At 51.7% G+C, this 18,370-nt stretch overlaps 1 protein-coding gene, 1 non-coding gene and 1 pseudogene across 2 annotated transcripts in view; all 3 read left to right on the top strand.

Annotated features, from left to right (window-relative positions):
- Positions 1-17,671, top strand: part of ATP8B2 (ATPase phospholipid transporting 8B2) — a 33,484-nt gene extending 15,813 nt beyond the window's left edge. Inside the window, exons 11-27 of the mRNA XM_032265022.1 lie at positions 1,142-1,512; positions 4,849-5,057; positions 6,627-6,670; positions 6,949-7,114; positions 7,272-7,460; positions 7,596-7,711; positions 8,019-8,183; positions 8,269-8,380; positions 8,518-8,623; positions 8,764-8,908; positions 9,104-9,287; positions 9,447-9,670; positions 11,246-11,329; positions 11,672-11,917; positions 12,061-12,199; positions 15,176-15,306; positions 15,571-17,671. Coding sequence (XP_032120913.1) covers positions 1,142-1,512; positions 4,849-5,057; positions 6,627-6,670; positions 6,949-7,114; positions 7,272-7,460; positions 7,596-7,711; positions 8,019-8,183; positions 8,269-8,380; positions 8,518-8,623; positions 8,764-8,908; positions 9,104-9,287; positions 9,447-9,670; positions 11,246-11,329; positions 11,672-11,917; positions 12,061-12,199; positions 15,176-15,306; positions 15,571-15,849 — 2,910 coding nt within the window. The 3' untranslated portion in view covers positions 15,850-17,671. The remainder of the gene's footprint in view (positions 1-1,141; positions 1,513-4,848; positions 5,058-6,626; positions 6,671-6,948; positions 7,115-7,271; positions 7,461-7,595; positions 7,712-8,018; positions 8,184-8,268; positions 8,381-8,517; positions 8,624-8,763; positions 8,909-9,103; positions 9,288-9,446; positions 9,671-11,245; positions 11,330-11,671; positions 11,918-12,060; positions 12,200-15,175; positions 15,307-15,570) is intronic.
- On the top strand, positions 2,400-2,463 carry LOC116541174. The gene has a single exon (XR_004264735.1). It is a non-coding gene; the product is annotated as a U7 small nuclear RNA (small nuclear RNA).
- On the top strand, positions 10,104-10,650 carry LOC116541124 (annotated as a pseudogene).
- Positions 17,672-18,370: the final 699 nt, after the last annotated feature.

Below are 18,370 nucleotides of genomic sequence, written 5' to 3'. Positions count from 1 at the left end.
TGGCATGTATGCACTTATGCAGCAGTCCTGCAGGATGCAGGATGTGCACGTGTACCCCAGAGCCTAAACTACCATGAAAAAAAAAAAAAAGTAGCTCATCCCTACTCTTACCAACTTTGAGGACTCTGGAAGGTTTCAAGGTGCCAGATTGGGAGCTAATCAACTATTTCAGTTTCCCCATCATACAGATGAGATAATGGTCAGGCAGAAGGCCACATGATAAGCGGTGACAGACTAGAACCTGTCACCAGTTCTGAGCTTTCTCCACTAGAGCAGGGTTATCCAATCTTTTGGCACCCCTGGGCCACATTGAAAGAAGAATTGTCTTGGGCCACACATAAAATGCACTAACACTAACAATACCTGATAAGCTAAAAAAAAAAAAAAATCTCATTAAAAAAAAAATTGTTTATTTTTTGAGATGGAGTTTTGCTCTTGTTGTCCAGGCTGGAGTGCAATGGTGTGATCTCGGCTCACTGCAACCTCTGCCTCCTGGGTTCAAGCAATTCTTCTGCCTTAGCCTCCTGAGTAGCTGGCATTACAGGCATGTGCCGCTACGTCTGGCTAACTTTGTATTTTTAGTAGAGACAGGGTTTCTTTATGTTGGTCAGGCTGGTCTCGAACTCCTGACCTCAGGTAATCTGCCCTCCTTGGCTTTCTAAAGTGCTGGGATTATGGGCATGAGCCACCGCGCCTGGCCTGTGTTTTTGTTATTATGTTTTTTTGAGACAGGGTTTTGCTCTGTAGCCCAGGCTGGAGTGCAGTGGCATGATCTTGGCTCACTGCAACCTCCACCTCCCAGGTTCAAGCAATTCTCATGCCTGGGCCTCCTGAGTATCTGGGAGTACAGGCGTGTGCCATGAGGCCCAGCTAACTTTTTTGTATTTTTAGTAGAGATGGGATTTTGCCATGTTGGCCAGGCTGGTCTTGAACTCCTGACCTCAGGTGATCCGCCTGCCTCAGCCTCCCAAAATGTTGGGATTACAGGCATGAGCTATAGCACCCAGCCCATAATATATATATATGTATGTATATGTGTACACACACATGCATATATACATGTATATACATATATATTTTTTTAACATTCAGCTGTTACCAAAATCTCATGGTGTTTTAAGAAAGTTTATGAGTTTGTGTTGGGCCACATGTGGCCCAGAGGCTGCGGGCTGGACAAGCTGGCACGAGAGCAAGCGGCCAGTTTTTAAAGATGTCTGAGCTTTTGAGGGCTCAAGGGATGAATGCATCACAGATGTACTTGGTTTTGAGGGCTTCCTACATGTCACCCTCGCCTGTGCTTCTCATTCCTCCCCAGATTTTTGGATTCCTGGTTTGCATGGGGGTGATCCTGGCCATTGGCAATGCCATCTGGGAGCACGAGGTGGGGACGCGCTTCCAGGTCTACCTGCCCTGGGATGAGGCAGTGGACAGTGCCTTTTTCTCTGGCTTCCTCTCCTTCTGGTCCTACATCATCATCCTCAACACCGTTGTGCCCATTTCACTCTATGTCAGGTATGTGCGCTCTCTGCCCCGGGGTCTCTCCAGGGAGCCCAGGTGGTCCCATAGCACTTTTCTTCTCTATGAAAATGAAGTCCTTGAGAAGTAACTTGAAGTCCTCTTCTTCCTGTACTGTAAACATTTGATGTTATCTGTTTATCTTTGTGTGCAGAGCAAGCTTTTTACCACAGTTTCCTGGTTCTTGGGACTCTATTAGAGGAAAAATAAAACAAAACTGATTTATTCAGCACCTATTTATTACATGCCTACTGTGTACCAAGAAGTGTGCTCGGTGCCATCACACAAAGATGAATTAGGAATGGATCTCCTTCCTTCTCGGTGCTTACGTCTAGTAAAGGAAGGACAGTCTAAACACATTGTAAAACAAAACAGGAACCAGTGCTGTAGAACTCCACCTAGAGTCTTCTGTGTGAAGCAAGGCGATATAGAGATGTATACGGTGGCCTCTGCCTTCAGCAGCAGGAGATGGACAGGTTGGGGAGGGGAGATCTGGACGTGTCAGATTGAGATACAATGTGGGAAGCACCGGGTGCCAGGGGGCTGGGGAGTGTCGCTCCCTAAGCAGGTGGGCAGGGCGGAAGAGATGGTATGTGCTCTGGGCTTTGAGTGGTGACTGGGGTGGGTGAAGGAGGAGCTGCAAAGGAGAGGAGGAGGAGAGGGCTGGAAGTAAAGGTGTGGAGTTGGGACCCTGGCATCCCTGGGCCACATTGGAATGGCCTATGCAGATAGCCGGCCAGGGGTCTGGGCCCTGAGTGAGAGCTGGAAGCATAGCTTGCTCCTGATTGTGGAGGCTTTTGAATCTTTGCCTGTGGACTTTGTACTTACTAACCATTAAAAGTTTTTGAAGAAAGTCAGAAGACTGTATTCTGAAAATGCATTCCAAGTGTTAACAGCTCTGTTAGAATTTGTCTAGCAGGTTTTCTGGTTTTCACCGAAAGTTCCCCCACCCCCCAAAAAGAAAAAAATGTATTCTAAAAAAAATGTAAAGAATGCTTTAGGAAGTATTGACTGGCAGTGGTGTACAGCATGCATAGGATCGAGGAGACATGTAGGTTGTTGGAGGTGAAGAGAATGTTAGCAGGGAGCAGGCCAGTGAGAATGGAGGGGAGGAGGAGGAAGAGGAGGTGGGAAGAATGGCCAGGGGAAAGGAACTTTGCTTGCTTAGTGCCTTGTACTCGAGATAAGGGAAACTGACATTTTTAAGGAAATGTCTTTTGGAGGTGCTGAAAACTCACCCTGTCTCCCAGTCTTTGGTTCTTATAGATTCCCCAAATAGCCCTCAGCTCTCTCCCGGCCCCCCAGGTCTTACTGCTGGTGACAATAAATAGAAGATAACAGCATTTCTGTGCTGAGGGAGTACAGTTTCGACTTTTCCCGAGCCGGAAGGTTCTGGGCTTAGTCCTGCCTCTTCACTGGCCATGTGACCCCAGGAAAATCCACAGTCACTCAGGGCCTCACTTGATCTCAGTCTTCCCATGTAAACAGGAACAGTAGTGCTTGTGTCACCTTTGAATAGGATGTCTTGATGTAAGATGCTGGATTAGAAGATAGATTTTAAACCTAAATGACTTTACAGTTATTGGGTGGTAGCCTGCTCATTGTGACTATTGCCACCTCCTCTGCATTACTATTTTAATGTCTTTGCTTGCAGCCTAATTTTGTTTTCCCACCCATGGGCTTTGCTCTCTGTGTTTTGTATCTCAGTTCACTTGAAGCCCTTGGGAGCTGCTAAAGCAGTTTTCTTTCTGAGTCTCATCAGGTCACGGTGTGTACGTTTGGGGGAGGCTGAGAGTGAGTTGGAGAGCTGCGTGAGGAAAAGGCTCTTTGGAATGTGAAGACATTCCCAGTGTCTGAGTTTTTGCCTGGTAGTGGGATCCTGATAGGAGCCTTGGTCAGGTGGGAAGCAGGGCTCCAGGTATGGCCCCATTGCTCAGCTGCACTGGACCAAAACACAGCCCTTTCTGGAAACGCTAACAGAACATATCCCAAAGGTGATGATTAGCAAAGAAGAGGATATGATTCTTCCGCCTCAGCCTCCCGAGTAGCTGGGACTATAGGCACGTGCCAAAGGCCTGGCTAATTTTTGTATTTTTAGTAGAGATGGGGTTTCACCATGTTGGCCAGGATGGTCTCGACCTCTTGACCTCGCAATCCACCCGCCTTGGCCTCCCAAAGTGCTGGGATTACAGGCGTGAGCCACCACGCCCGGCCGGAAGAATTGCTTGAACCCAGGAGGTGGAGGTGGCAGTGAGCCGAGACTATGCCACTGGGCTCCAGCCTCGTGACAGAGCAAGACTCCATCTCAAATAAATAAATCAATAAATAAAAATAAAAATAAAGAGGATATGAACAGACCTGGAGATGTTAAAGGCACTATATTGGCCGGGCATGGTGGCCGTCACCTGTAATCCCAGCACTTTGGGAGGTGAAGGCGGGAGGATCTCTTGAGTTCAGGAATTCAAGACCAGTGTGGGCAACACAGCGAGACCCCATCTCTACAAAGAATGAAAATTAGCCAGGTGTGGTGGCATGCACCTGTAGTCCCAGTTACTGGGGAGGCTGAGGTGGGAGGATCGCTTGAGCCCAGGAGTTTGAGGCTTCAGTGAGCTGTGATTGTGCCACTGCACTCCAGCTTGGGTGACAGAGACGCTAGCTCAAAAAACAAATGAGCACAGCCACCACAAAGCGCTGTACCGTTGTGAAGTGGGGCCGTTCCACAGAGGCCCAGGGCCCTCTCCTTCTGCACTCAGCGCCTCAGCCCTGCCCCGTGTTCAGAATCAGGGATGTAGAGTCCTGAGCCCAGAGTGGAAGGAGCGCACTCCGCCCGTGTGGGGCAGTGAGGAGCGGGCTTCGGGCCACCTCCACGTCCCCTCCCCGGCGCGGCCCCTCTTTGAGGTGGCGTCTGTGTAGCTGTGGCATGCACAGCACCCTCATTATTTCTCTCTCTTTTTTCTCTCTCCCTTTCCTCTGGCACTTTCTCTTGTTTTTCTCTGCATGGTTTCTGTATTATTAGTCCTGAGGTAAGAACTGGCTGAGTGCCTTGTCTACAGCCCCTTTTCCTCCTTTGCTGTCTGTCCTGCCCGCCCAGGCCCTTTGCACCTTCTTGTCTGGAGAGCGTCAGGAGGGTCGGGTCGGGGCGTTCCTCTGCTGGCTGTGTGTGGCCGGCTCCACCTTCAGGCTCTCCTTGCCCTTTCCCACCCAGGTTCCTGTGCCCAGGTGTCTTCTCCGTTCTCGTCTCTCCCTAGGCGGAGGGCCTGCAGCGAAGGCCCATGTGGGTGGGGCACCTCCTCCCCTTCTCGACCCAAGCCTCACCTCCTGTCCCCTGTGCAGTGTGGAGGTCATCCGTCTGGGCCACAGCTACTTCATCAATTGGGATAAGAAGATGTTCTGCATGAAGAAGCGGACGCCTGCAGAAGCCCGCACCACCACGCTAAACGAGGAGCTGGGCCAGGTGGAGTACATCTTCTCCGACAAGACGGGCACCCTCACCCAGAACATCATGGTCTTCAACAAGTGCTCCATCTATGGCCGTAGCTATGGTACGGTGGCACCACTGGGGCTGGGGCTTGCACCCTGCCTGGAAGGACAGTGGAACTGGGGCCCCACAGTTTCCTTAACATGGGGTTTTTCTTCCTTCCTATTTGGGTCTGAGGGGCCTCAAAAGGGTCCATCCTGGCCAGGCACAACGGCTCATGCCTGTAGTCCTAGAACTTGGGGGGCCGAAGTGGGAGGATCACTTAGGATTGCTTGAGCACAGGAGTGTGAGACCAGCCTGGGCAATGTTGTGAGACCCCATCCCTACTAAAAAATTTCTTTCTTTTTTTTTCTTTTATTTCCACCAAAGCAGAACAAAAATTTTAAAATGAGCCAGGTGTGGTGGCGTGCACCTGTGGTCTCAGCTGGCCAGTGACTCAGGAGGCTGAGGTGCGAGGATCACTTGAGCTCAGGAGGTCAAGGCTGCAGTGAGCTGTGATCCTGCCACTGCACTCCAGCCTGGGTGACAGAGTGAGACCCTGTCTCTTGAGAAAAATTCACACACAAAGAAGAGGTCCATTCTGTGTCCCATGCCAGGAAGCAGATCCTGGCTGGGCGCAGTGGCTCACGCCTGTAATCCCAGCACTTTGGGAGGCCGAGGAGGGTGGATCACCTGAGGTCAGGAGTTTGAGACCAGACTGGCCAACATGATGAAACCCTGTCTCTACTAAAAATACAAAAATTTGAGACCAGACTGGCCAACATGATGAAACCCTGTCTCTACTAAAAATACTAAAAATACAAAAAGCTGGGTGTGGTGGCAGGTGCCTGTAATCCCAGCTACTCTGGGTGGGGGCTGAGGCAGGAGAATCACTCAAACCCAGGAGGCGGAGGTTGCAGTGAGCTGAGATTGCACCATTGCACTCCAGCCTGGGCGGCAAGAGTGAAACTCTGTTTCAAAAAAAAAAAAAAACCGATTCTGAGAGTCCTCCCCTGATGCCCGAACCCTGGTCTTAGCTCCAGGTGATAGGGGAGTTCCTTAGCTGTTTGAAGTGAGACACTGGCCTCTGGGCATCCTGGCCAAGTGGAACCCTGCTAGAGTCTCCCCCGTTGCTGCTCACGGTCCTTGTGAGTCTGTGGAATGTGGCTGTGGTTGGCCTTCCCAGTGTGGCCCTGCTTCAGTGGCCTGTGGCTGTGCTGCTGGGATGGCCTGGGGCAGCATGTGGGGCCGACTTCTGTGCAGAGTGTGGACACGGCTTGTAACTGCTTTCTGTACTGTCCCAGGCCTTTCAGCCAGTGTCTGTTGCACGGGTCTAATGGGTGTGTAAGGAGGCCTGGGAGGTGTAGAATTGGAGCTGCCCTGGGGGAGTGCCATCTCAGGGTGGAGACAGGGATGGTGAGCAGTGGGTGCAGGGCTCTTTCATGACCAGGTCTAGGGGTTCTGGGGTGTGGGGTGCCTGCTGTCTCCTGTCCCTCAAGTCAGCAGTGTGACTGAATGACTGACACTGTGACAGCTGCTCCGTGATTAGGGTTGAGGGGCTCCGTGCCTGCAGGGGTTCTGCATTGGAGGCATCTTTCCGTGCTCTGGAGCTCTCCGGCTCTGACATTGCTTTTTCTGCCCTGGCTGTGTGTAGGTGATGTGTTTGATGTCCTGGGACACAAAGCTGAATTGGGAGAGGTAAGATTCAGTCTCTCTAATTCTATGTGCCAGTGAAACAGGGTGTCTGGCCAGTAACAGTTAGTGTAGTCAGGAGTGATGTGTGGTCTGGATAAGAAGTGGAAGATGCTTGGAGAAATGGGTATTTTAAGGCAGAATGGGTGATGGAAGTAGAAATTTTGAGGTCCACAATGGACAGGATCCTACTCTACTGAGAGTTGGGAGGGCAGGGACGAACTCTTCCCCAGGGTGCAGCCTGGTGCCCCAGCCTTTCCTAAGAGCCTTCTTACCTGTTCCAGAAGCCAGAACCTGTTGACTTCTCCTTCAATCCTCTGGCTGACAAGAAGTTCTTATTTTGGGACCCCAGCCTCCTGGAGGCTGTCAAGATCGGGGACCCCCATACGCATGAGTTCTTCCGCCTCCTTTCCCTGTGCCATACTGTCATGTCGGAAGAAAAGAATGAAGGTGGGCTGAGGAGCCGGCTGGCGCCCTCCTGACCCGACTTGCGCCCTTGGGCTCTGCTCTGCTCTGCTCTGCAACGCAGCTGGGCTGGGGCTTCCTGGGCGGGGCACGTGGCTGAGAGAGGCCACTCATACCACATGTATTCTTCCTCCCCACCTAGGAGAGCTGTACTACAAAGCTCAATCCCCAGATGAGGGGGCCCTGGTCACTGCAGCCAGGAACTTTGGTTTTGTATTCCGCTCTCGCACCCCCAAAACGATCACCGTCCATGAGATGGGCACAGCCATCACCTACCAGCTGCTGGCCATCCTGGACTTCAACAACATCCGCAAGCGGATGTCAGTCATAGGTGAGGCCAGGACCAGGGTGTTGGGGCGTGTAGGGACAGCGTTCAGGCCTGGAATGGGAGAATTGTGCCAGGTGACTCTTGACGTGTTTAGGTTGGGAGTCATGGCCTGTCTGAATGTTTCTGCTGCATTCATAGTGCGGAATCCAGAGGGGAAGATCCGACTCTACTGCAAAGGGGCTGACACTATCCTACTCGACAGACTGCACCACTCCACTCAGGAGCTGCTCAGCACCACCGTGGACCACCTTAATGTGGGTGTGAGGAGAGGGGGGGCCCGCCTGGGGGTTCTGCTCCTCTTAGTTTTGTTTTATTGTATACATTTAAGGTATACAACATGATGTTTTGATGTGTATATATGGCGATGTGATTACTACAGTCAGGCAAGTTAACACATCAGCCAGCTCCCATAGTGACTTCTTTTCGTGTGTGTGGAGACAGTCCCTGAAGTCTACACTGTTAGGACACATCCAGGCTACAGTGCAGATGGTTGACTGTCATCCTCACACTGTCAATTAGCTCTCCACACTTACCAGGTGTGCCCCTCCACTCTGCCTCCAGGAGTACGCAGGGGAAGGGCTGAGGACCCTGGTGCTGGCCTACAGGGATCTGGATGAAGAATACTATGAGGAGTGGGCTGAGCGACGCCTCCAGGCCAGCCTGGCCCAGGACAGCCGGGAGGACAGGCTGGCTAGCATCTACGAGGAGGTGGAGAACAACATGATGGTACGGGCTGTGGGACGGGCCAAGGGTGGGCACGGAGGGCTCATGCCTGCGACTCTTGTGCCAGGAACCCTTGTGGTATTTTCAGCTCCTGGGTGCAACGGCCATTGAGGACAAGCTTCAGCAAGGGGTCCCGGAGACCATTGCCCTCCTGACGCTGGCCAACATCAAGATTTGGGTGCTAACCGGAGACAAGCAAGGTGAGACCCCAGCAGGGCAGGGGCAGTTGCAACTGACAGTAGCCCCATTGGACCCTTGCATGGAGCTGAGGACATCAGGCAGGCGAGTGTGCTGACCTTGGGTGCCTGTCCGTAGCTCCTGCGTTCTCTCTTGGTAGAGACGGCTGTGAACATTGGCTATTCCTGCAAGATGCTGACGGACGACATGACCGAGGTGTTCATAGTCACTGGCCATACTGTCCTGGAGGTGCGGGAGGAGCTCAGGTAAACAAGAATCAAGGGAGGTGGTGCTCTGCATTGTGTCCAGGGCTCAGGAGGGGGTTTCTGGACCCTGTTTAGGTTTGAATCCCTGCTTCCCACTGCTGTCCTGGAAGACCACAGCCGTATCATTTCTGCTTCGACAGGAAAGCCCGGGAGAAGATGATGGACTCATCCCGCTCCGTAGGCAACGGCTTCACCTACCAGGAGAAGCTTTCTTCTTCCAAGCTAACTTCTGTCCTGGAGGCCGTTGCTGGGGAGTACGCCCTGGTCATCAATGGTCACAGCCTGGTAGGTCACAGCCATCGCTATCCTTAGCTTGGGCAGTATCTTTCCAGGGAGTACTTCTGTCCCATGACTTTTATATCTTGTTCTAATTTCACCTGATTTTGGAGAAGGCTCTGGTCTCAAAGGGGATGGGGAGGAGCTGAGAGTCCCAGGTGTCTTCTGGGAAGACTGGCTCTCTCAGCCTTCCCTGTGCTCCAGGCCCACGCGCTGGAGGCGGACATGGAGCTGGAGTTTCTGGAGACAGCGTGTGCCTGCAAAGCTGTCATCTGCTGCCGCGTGACCCCCTTGCAGAAGGCACAGGTGGTGGAACTGGTCAAGAAGTACAAGAAGGCTGTGACGCTTGCCATTGGAGATGGAGCCAATGATGTCAGCATGATCAAAAGTGAGTGTGGACTCTGCAAGTGTGCAGGCTGGGCATGAGGCTGGGGAGGGGCCCACTGAGTCTCTGGACTGGAGAAGAATGATGGGAAGGGGCTTGTAACTTGGTGGGCTCTCAAGTGTGTGGCCATCTTCATCCTCTTGTCATCTCTTGTCTCTGCAGCGGCTCACATTGGTGTGGGCATCAGTGGGCAGGAAGGGATCCAGGCTGTCCTGGCCTCCGATTACTCCTTCTCCCAGTTCAAGTTCCTGCAGCGCCTCCTGCTGGTGCATGGGCGCTGGTCCTACCTGAGAATGTGCAAGTTTCTTTGCTATTTCTTCTACAAAAACTTTGCTTTCACCATGGTCCACTTCTGGTTTGGCTTCTTCTGCGGCTTCTCAGCCCAGGTAATAAATGTTTTCAGTCCACTGTAGTGCAAATCTGTAAACCTCAGGGCAGAGGTTCTGTCATGTTTATCACTCAGTCCCCCAGGGCCTAGCTATTTTCTGGTACATACTCTTAAAAAGTGCTTAGTAGGCTGGGCGCAGTGGCTCAGGCCTGTAATTGCAACCTTTGGGAGGCTGAGGCATGTGGATCACCTGAGGTCAGGAGTTCAAGACCAGCCTGACCAACATGGAGGAACCCTGTCTCTATTAAAAATCCAAAATTGGTCCGTGCGACAGGCACATAGCCTGCTGGGGCTGGCGGCGACCCTGGGCCCAGGTTTCCGTGGCTACCGGGCGCCCCCGCCCCCGCGCCGCAGGCCAGGACCCTGGTGGCCAGACCGCGAGGACCTCCTGACCCCGCGATGGCAGCTGAGGCCGCGCTATGCAGCTAAGCAGTTCGTGCGTTATGGCGCTGCCTCCGGGGTAGACCCCAGTTCTCTATGGCTGTCGATGGAGCAGCTGCGGGAGCTGGAGGCCAAGGAGCGTGAATGGTCCCAAGCTTGGTGACCATGCAGGAATCGCTGCGGGTGAAGCAGCTGGCCGAAGAGCAGAAGCGTCAGGAGAGGGAGCAGCACATCGCAGAGTGCATGGCCAAGATGCCAAAGATGTTTGAGAAATGGTGGCAGCAGCAGCGGGAGCGCAGGGAGAAGGGAGAGGCTGACAAGGAGAGGAGGGCCCGCCTGCAGGCTGAGGCCCAGGAGCGCCTGGGCTACCAAGTGGACCCAAGGAGCACCCGCTTCCAGGAGCCGCTCCAGGACCTATAGAAGAAGAAGCACAAACGTCTCAAGGAGGAAAAACAAAGAAGAAGGAGGCGCGAGCTGCTGCAATGGTTGTGACAGCAGCCCAGGACCCAGCAGCCTCTGGGACACCCAGCTCCTGAGCCTTTGTCCTTTCCCAATAAAAGCCTGCTCCCTGGCAAAAAAAAAAAAAAATTCAAAATTAGCCAGGCGTGGTGACACATTATAATCCTAGCTACTCGGGAGGCTGAGGCAGAAGAATCAACCCAGGAGGCAGAGGTTGCAGTGAGCCAAAATCGTGTCATTGCGCTCCAGCCTGGGCAACAAGAGTGAAACTCCATCTCAAAAAAAAAAAAAAGTGCCGGGCACGGTGGCTCACACCTGTAATTCCAGCACTTTGGGAGGCCAAGGCAGGCAGATTGCTTGAGGCCAGGAATTCGAGACTAGCCTGGCCAACATGGTGAAACTCCGTCTACTGAAAATACAAAAATTAGCCGGGCATGGTGATGCGTGCCTGCAATCTCAGCTCCTCAGGAAGCTGAGGCAGGAGAATTGCTTGAACCCGGGTGGCAGAGGTTACAATGAGCCAAGATCGCGCCATTGCACTCCAGCCTGGGTGACACAACAGGACTCCGTCTCAAAAAAAAAAAAAAAAAAAAAAAAAATGCTTATTAAAGGAGGAGAAAAGGAGTCTGAAAAAATTTCTTAGTGTTCTCTATATGTGACATCAGCCGTCTTCCTGTGCCTGACGTGTAGCAAAGAAAGGTTGCATGCTCCCTTGCTCCCTGTTCTCTTCCAGACCGTCTATGACCAGTATTTCATCACCCTGTATAACATCGTGTACACCTCCCTGCCAGTCCTGGCTATGGGGGTCTTTGATCAGGTATGGGGGAATTTGATGATCAGACGGGATGCGGGGAAGGTCACTGTTTGAAGGAGTCACATAGACGTGGCGTGTGATACATGTGCCCATTGCCTGTGGCCACTGGGAAGGCAGTTCTTTCAGCTGGGGAGGGTGTGGCTGGTTCTCCCTCCTGGCTGCAGCTGATCTAGAACTCTCCTGGGTTGCTGAACTCAGTTAGACTGCGGGTAGCTGACTTGAGGTTGGTTGTCGCTGCCAAAGACTTTGGAAAGGAGGAGGCAGGGACAGAGTCTGCCCTTGACCATCCTGAGTCAAAACGGTAGCCTCTGAGGCACCCCCATCCTGTGTGATCCTCCCACACAGGATGTCCCCGAGCAGCGGAGCATGGAGTACCCTAAGCTGTATGAGCCGGGCCAGCTGAACCTTCTCTTCAACAAGCGGGAGTTCTTCATCTGCATCGCCCAGGGCATCTACACCTCCGTGCTCATGTTCTTCATTCCCTACGGGGTGTTCGCCGAGGCCACCCGGGATGATGGCACCCAGCTGGCTGACTACCAGTCCTTTGCAGTCACTGTGGCCACATCGCTGGTCATCGTGGTTAGTGTGCAGGTATGAGGCCATCCAGGAACTCCCCTCTTCTCTGGAAGGAGTGAGCTTTCTGTCCCTGGGGCTGCCCTCGGCACCACAGTTCTGTTTCAGGGGGAAGGGGTTTTTGAGGGGTGCGCCTGCTTGACTTTGCCTACTTTCTGCAGATTGGGCTGGACACAGGCTACTGGACGGCCATCAACCACTTCTTCATCTGGGGCAGCCTTGCTGTTTACTTTGCCATCCTCTTTGCCATGCACAGCAATGGGCTCTTCGACATGTTTCCCAACCAGTTCCGGTTTGTGGGTAAGTCCCTGTGGCCTCCTTGAATCCGTGAGGAATCACAGCTGTTCTGGGACTAGCAGGGCGGTCAGCCAGTCTGCACATTCGACATTCCTTATGTGCCAAATATTCAGTGAGGGGCTGAGGGGATATTAAGTTCTGTCTGACCCAGGCCTTGCCCCTAAAGAGCTTCCATATCCATGAAAGTGAAGAGCATCCCTGCCAGACCACGGGAGTTGCTTTGGTGCGGTAGCCAAGGACAGTTCCAGAGAGGGGGCTGCTGTGAGCAGAGAAAGGAGTGGGGAGTCAGATTCCAAGCTGGAGAACTGGAGGTGTTTGTAGGGAATGGAGAGTGCTCCAGCTAGAATGGGCAAGAACCCTCATTGAGAAACAGTGGGAGAGAGGCTGGAAACGTAGAGCACTTAAGGTGTCAGGATTGCATTCAACTTGCTGGGAGACTTGATTCATTTCTTTAGAGGAAGAGAAGGGAGCAGCATCAAAAGATGGCCTGAGAAAGATGAAGCTGGCACTGATGTCCAGCAAGGAAGTTACCAGGGTGACCAGGTGTGAAGTGGTTCAGAATTGGTGCCAGGGTGGCCGTGGTGGGTGGCAAAGAGGCGGGAGGTATGAAGTGAAGGAAGCATTTACAAGTCTTGGCATTTGCTTCAGATCTGTTTGTTCATTTATCACACAAGCATTTTATAGCACCTAGCGTGTGACCCATTATTCTGAATGCCCGGGAGGCTGCAGTTAACCAACAGGTGAAGCAGTCGCCTTCCTGGATTTTATATATGAGAGACAGATAATTTATTGTAGCGGGAAATTAGAGATTTGGAGAGACCAATGGGGTTGCAGGAAGATTTTATTTATCATGATCATGGGCTTAGCAGAATTGCTTTTTAATTTTGTGCAAAGGACAAAGAAAATGGGGTGCTTTTTATGCACCTGGGTGGTACAGGATGATGAAGCAGAAAGCAAGTTTACAGAAGCCAGAACAGAGAGCAGTTAACTTGTGACATATTTTGTGATGTACTTTACATTTGAAAAATAACATTTTGAGAAACGCATTTTGCAATTTTGAGTTTATTTGCTCTGTGACCTTGTAGCTGGTTAGCAAGAAAACCAGGAATTTTTAGATGCGCCTTGGAACTTTGCCAAGAATGTGGGGCGGATAAATAAGGTTTTAATGGTTTGCAGGAAGGCAGTTATTCCACCTTAAACAGAGCTGGGGAGGTATTGTGTTAAACAGCACACAACGCAGTAAAATTTACTTTACTATAAAACCACTATAAATTATAAAGTTTTGTTTTATTGCTATAAAGTTTTTTTTTATTACAAGTGAACAGATATAATGTCTGGAACTAATAAGTCCTTTAAGAAACATTAAGTAGGCTAGAGAGTGACAAGCATTGTCAGCAAAGACCTCTTGAGGAAGGGACATTGGCACAGATAAATCTTTTTTTTTTTTTGAGGCGGAGTCTTACTCTGTCGCCAGGCTGGAATGCAGTGGCATGATCTTGGCTCACTGCAACCTCCGCCTCCCAGGTTCAAGTAATTCTTCTGCCTCAGCCTCCCGAGTAGCACCTGCCACCACGCTTGGCTCATTTTTGTATTTTTAGTAGAGATGGGGTTTCACTATGTTGGCCAGGCTGGCCTTGAACCCCTGACCTCAGGTGATCCACCTGCCTCGGCCTCCCAAAGTGCTGGAATTATTGGTGTGAGCCACCATGCCTGGCCAGCACAGAGAAATCTGAATAAAGGGAAAAGGAGCATGCCACGTGGCTCTCTGGGAACTGTCAATCCAGGAAGAGGAAACAGCAATATAAAGGCCTTCAGCTGGGGCTTGGGAGGAAGTCTTCTGCAAGTGGAGCTGGAGAGGAGTGGAGGAAATGAGTTGGTGGGGGAATGGGGAATCAGTCCAGATTATTTAAGCCCTTATGGATCAGAGGAAGAACTTTGAATTTTCAAATTTTAATCTAAATGTGAGCAGAAATCATTGGAGGGTTTTGAGCAGGGAACTACCATAGCTTACTTATGTTTTTAAAGGGCCACTCTTCACAGTTTTGTGGATAATAAAGTGTAGGGGGCAAGGGTGGAAATGGGGAGACCGGTTAGGAGGTGAGAGCAATCACCAGGTGAGAATAATCAGGGCTTGGAATAGAGTAAAAGGCTGTGGGATTCCAGAGATGCTTTGAAAATGGAACCAACAGATTGAATGTGGGATCCAAAGAAGAGAGGAAAATGAATCAAGATTTTAAAAAACCCTAAAAAACAGAAATTAAAGGCCGGGCGCGGTGGCTCACACCTGTAATCCCAGCACTTTGGGAGGCCGAGGCGGGTGGATCACGAGGTCAAGAGATCGAGACCATCCTGGTCAACATGGTGAAACCCCCGTCTCTACTAAAAATACAAAAATTAGCTGGGCATGGTGGCGCACGCCTGTAGTCCCAGCTACTCGGGAGGCTGAGGCAGGAGAATTGCTTGAACCCAGGAGGCGGAGGTTGCGGTGAGCCGAGATCGCGCCATTGCACTCCAGCCTGGGTAACAAGAGCAAAACTCCGTCACAAAAAAAAAAAAAAAAAAAAAAACAAAACAAAAAAACAGAAATTAAACTTTTATTTTTTAAAAGAAATGAATCAAGATCCATTGCAGGATTTTTAGTGGGAGCAACTGAATGGGTTGTGGCATTTCCTGAGCTGGGAAAGACCCAGACCAGATTTTGGGGAAGGAAACAATAGTTCAGTTTTGGCCACGGGAAATTCGAGATGCCCGTTAGATGTTCTACAGGGACGTCAAGTCCAGCACTTGAAGCAGCAGGTCTGGAGCTTTGCGGGAGTTGGGAACTAAATTTGGAGATCTACATTTGGAGGGTGGGCCTGGAGAAGTGGGAAGCCCGAGGGGACTTAGGCTTGGAGAGTGGGAAAGTGGAGCTGCCAGAAATGGGAATGGAGAAGATCCGCATTGTGACTCCCGAAGCCACCAACTCCTCTCCGTCCCCAGGGAATGCCCAGAACACCTTGGCCCAGCCCACGGTGTGGCTGACCATCGTGCTGACCACGGTCGTCTGCATTATGCCTGTGGTTGCCTTTCGATTCCTCAGGCTCAATCTGAAGCCAGATCTCTCCGACACGGTGAGAAGCCGGGTTTCCCGCTGTGGGAGGCAGCGATGGGAGGTCCAGAAAGGCCCCTGGCCTGAACACTGGTGGGGCTCAGCAGGGCCGTGTGACTGCTCAGTGTGTTGGTGCTTATCTCCTCTCCCTGTGGACAGACGCCCTGTGCAGATGGCTGCGGAGGCCTCCACACTAGCCTGGTTCCCGGTGCTCAGGGTCCCTTCTCCTTGGTGATGTCTGACATCTCCACGCTGACAGAGGGCTCTTCCCTATGCCCCTCTGCAGGTCCGCTACACCCAGCTGGTGAGGAAGAAGCAGAAGGCCCAGCACCGCTGCATGCGGCGGGCTGGCCGCACAGGCTCCCGGCGCTCCGGCTACGCCTTCTCCCACCAGGAGGGCTTTGGGGAGCTCATCATGTCCGGCAAGAACATGCGGCTGAGCTCCCTCGCGCTCTCCAGCTTCACCACCCGCTCCAGCTCCAGCTGGATTGAGAGCCTGCGCAGGAAGAAGAGTGACAGCGCCAGTAGCCCCAGTGGCGGTGCCGACAAGCCCCTCAAGGGCTGAAGGTGGAGGATGGATGCCCTGTGCCAGTGACCAGAGCACCCAGGGCTGGCCAGCCACTGACGGAGCAGCGTCTCGGAAGTGCTGGTCCTCACTCCTTGCCTCCCGTCCTCCCTGGTAGACTCTGTCCTGCTGGTCCCGCCACGCGTGGCTGGGGCATCCATCCCCAGCTGCAGGCCCTTCCACCAGCTGGGGAGCTAGAGGGAGCAGGCCCAAGGGCAGAGCAGAGGCTGAGGCACGGGGAGCCAGCCCCGGTCGGGGACCAGATGTGGAACCAAAAACAAGAAAAAACTGTGAGAGATTGCGTCTGCCCCTGCCCTGCCTGGGACCCACAGGGAGACTATAATCTCCTTATTTTTTTACTCCTACTCCCCAGAGGGGCCCTAGCGCCCCTGTTCCTGAATTACACAAGAATGTACCATGCCGGGAAGCCAGAGACCTGCGGGGGCCTTGGCCCCTCACATCGTGTATGTCTCTCCTTGATTTGTGTTGTGTCCAGTTTGGTTTTGTCTTTTTTATTTGGCAAGTGGAGGAGGCCTTTATGTGACTTTTATGTTGTGGTTGGTGTCTTAACCCTCCTGGGAAGAGGAGGCTGGCACACACTGGGATGCTGCAGCCTGGCGGGCTGTGGGGTGGTTCGGGAGGATCTGCCTCAGCTCTCTGCAGTGCTCTGTGGGACGGAGGAGCTGACCAGGGAGGGAGGTGCCCGTCAGCAGAGGGTGGTGGGAAGGGCAAAGGAGGGTTTGGTCCTGTCTCCTTCCTCACCTTGAGAGTACAGTGCTGCCCTGTGCCCCCAACACACACGTATCAGTTCCTGGGTTCCTTAGTCCTGCTGGCCTTGGGCTGGAGCCTGGGAAAGTAGCCCCCAAATCCTTAGTGAGCTAAACCTGGGTCTGAAATTTGGTCGGTGGGGAGGGGCAGTTTTCTTTAATATTAAATTTAAAGCCAAGTTTATTGGCAGACTCCCTTTTAACCTCCCTTTGACTCCCCCTCTGGTGCTTTCTTGCACCTAAACCCCAGGGCCCTGCGCCTGAGATGAGACTGGAAGGGAATTGGCCTTTCTTCTCCCTTCTCCCAGAAGCAAGGAGCCCCGCCCCTCAGGCCCAGCATCTGGCAAGAGGTGGTGGAGTCCTTGTACTGGGTGGTAGGGGAGGAGAAGGGCACAGCCAGGCCCAGGCCAGCACCTGGCTTGGTCTGGATGGGACACAGTAAGAGTCCGGCCACAGCCTGTCCTTTACATCGTCCACACCTATGAAGCTATTCCCTAAATAAGGCGTTTCCCAAGTTAGTCGCTACCTAATCAGCCTTGAGAAGAATCCTTTCCTCTTTTTTTGGTAGTGGGTCAGGGGATACTTCAGGAATGGTGTGGAGCTGGGAGTGGGTAGGGGGATTTTAAATGTTCCATGTGGGAGCCCCAAAGGAGCTGGAGGGGCAGCAGTGAGGTGGGGATGGGGGGGCAGGGAGTGGGAGAGGGAAGTCTTGGCAGGGAAATCCCTTTTGGCCGCACAGTTTACAAACCCAGTATCATGTCTGTCTGTGTGTCTCTCAAGGTGAGAGTCTGATTTTTATACCAAAGAGGAAATGATTTTTTTTCATATTTTGTTTGTCTATATTATATAAATATATATATATACAGTTATATATATATATATATATTATTTTTTGGTTCTCTCTCGTTTTTTAGGGAGGGAAGAAAGTACCAAGTTGCATTGAGCTGTAATTAAGGAACATTATAATTTATGACACATTTCTATACTTGCAAAAATTATATCATTTTATGGATATAAGAGAAAATGCCTTTTTATAAAATTTCAATTTCTGAGAAGTGTGTCATTTGTCTCTTTTCTGGTGTTTAACCAAGACTGGTGGTGAAAGAAGAGACAGAAACTGTCTCTTAAGTGTTGACTGGGTAGATCTGGGATATCACGGACAAATTGGAGTCTGACTAGTGGGGAGCCGTACCTTGCCCATTTGCAGACCTCCTGGGATCTGAGTCTCATCTGAAGATGAAGATGGGCTACTGGGTGGTACTGAGGCAGATCATGGGACTTTGGCTGGGTGCCTAAGACCTTGAACTGTTCACTTCTCCAAACACAGGTCATTCTCTCGTCCCTAACACACGCCAGATGGGGGTGTGTAAGGAAAGTACCTGGTACTCGTTTTAACATTTTTTATTTTATTTAACTCCCCGCTTTTCCCTGTGCCTCACATCTTCCTGGCTTCTCACATGAGTGTCAAGGAAGCTAAGTCATACATACTTTTTTTTTTTTTTTTTGAGATGGAGTCTCGTCGTGTCCCCAGGCTGGAGTATGATGGCATGATCTCGGCTCACTGCAACCTCTGTCTTCCCAATTGAAGTGATTCCCCTGCCTTAGCCTCCTGAGAGCTGGGATTACAGGTGTGCGCCACCATGCCCAGCTAATTTTTTGTATCTTTAGTATAACACCTGATCTCTAACTCCTGACCTCATGATCCACCCATCTCAGCCTCCCAAAGTGTTGGAATTCCAGGCGTGAGCCACCAT

This window comes from Sapajus apella, unplaced genomic scaffold (genome assembly GCF_009761245.1).
Source record: "Sapajus apella isolate SASKATOON/1434 unplaced genomic scaffold, GSC_monkey_1.0 scaffold148, whole genome shotgun sequence".
NCBI lineage: Eukaryota > Metazoa > Chordata > Mammalia > Primates > Cebidae > Sapajus > Sapajus apella.
The sequence above is the reverse complement of the archived record's forward strand: the minus strand, read 5'-3'. Positions and strand labels throughout refer to the sequence as shown.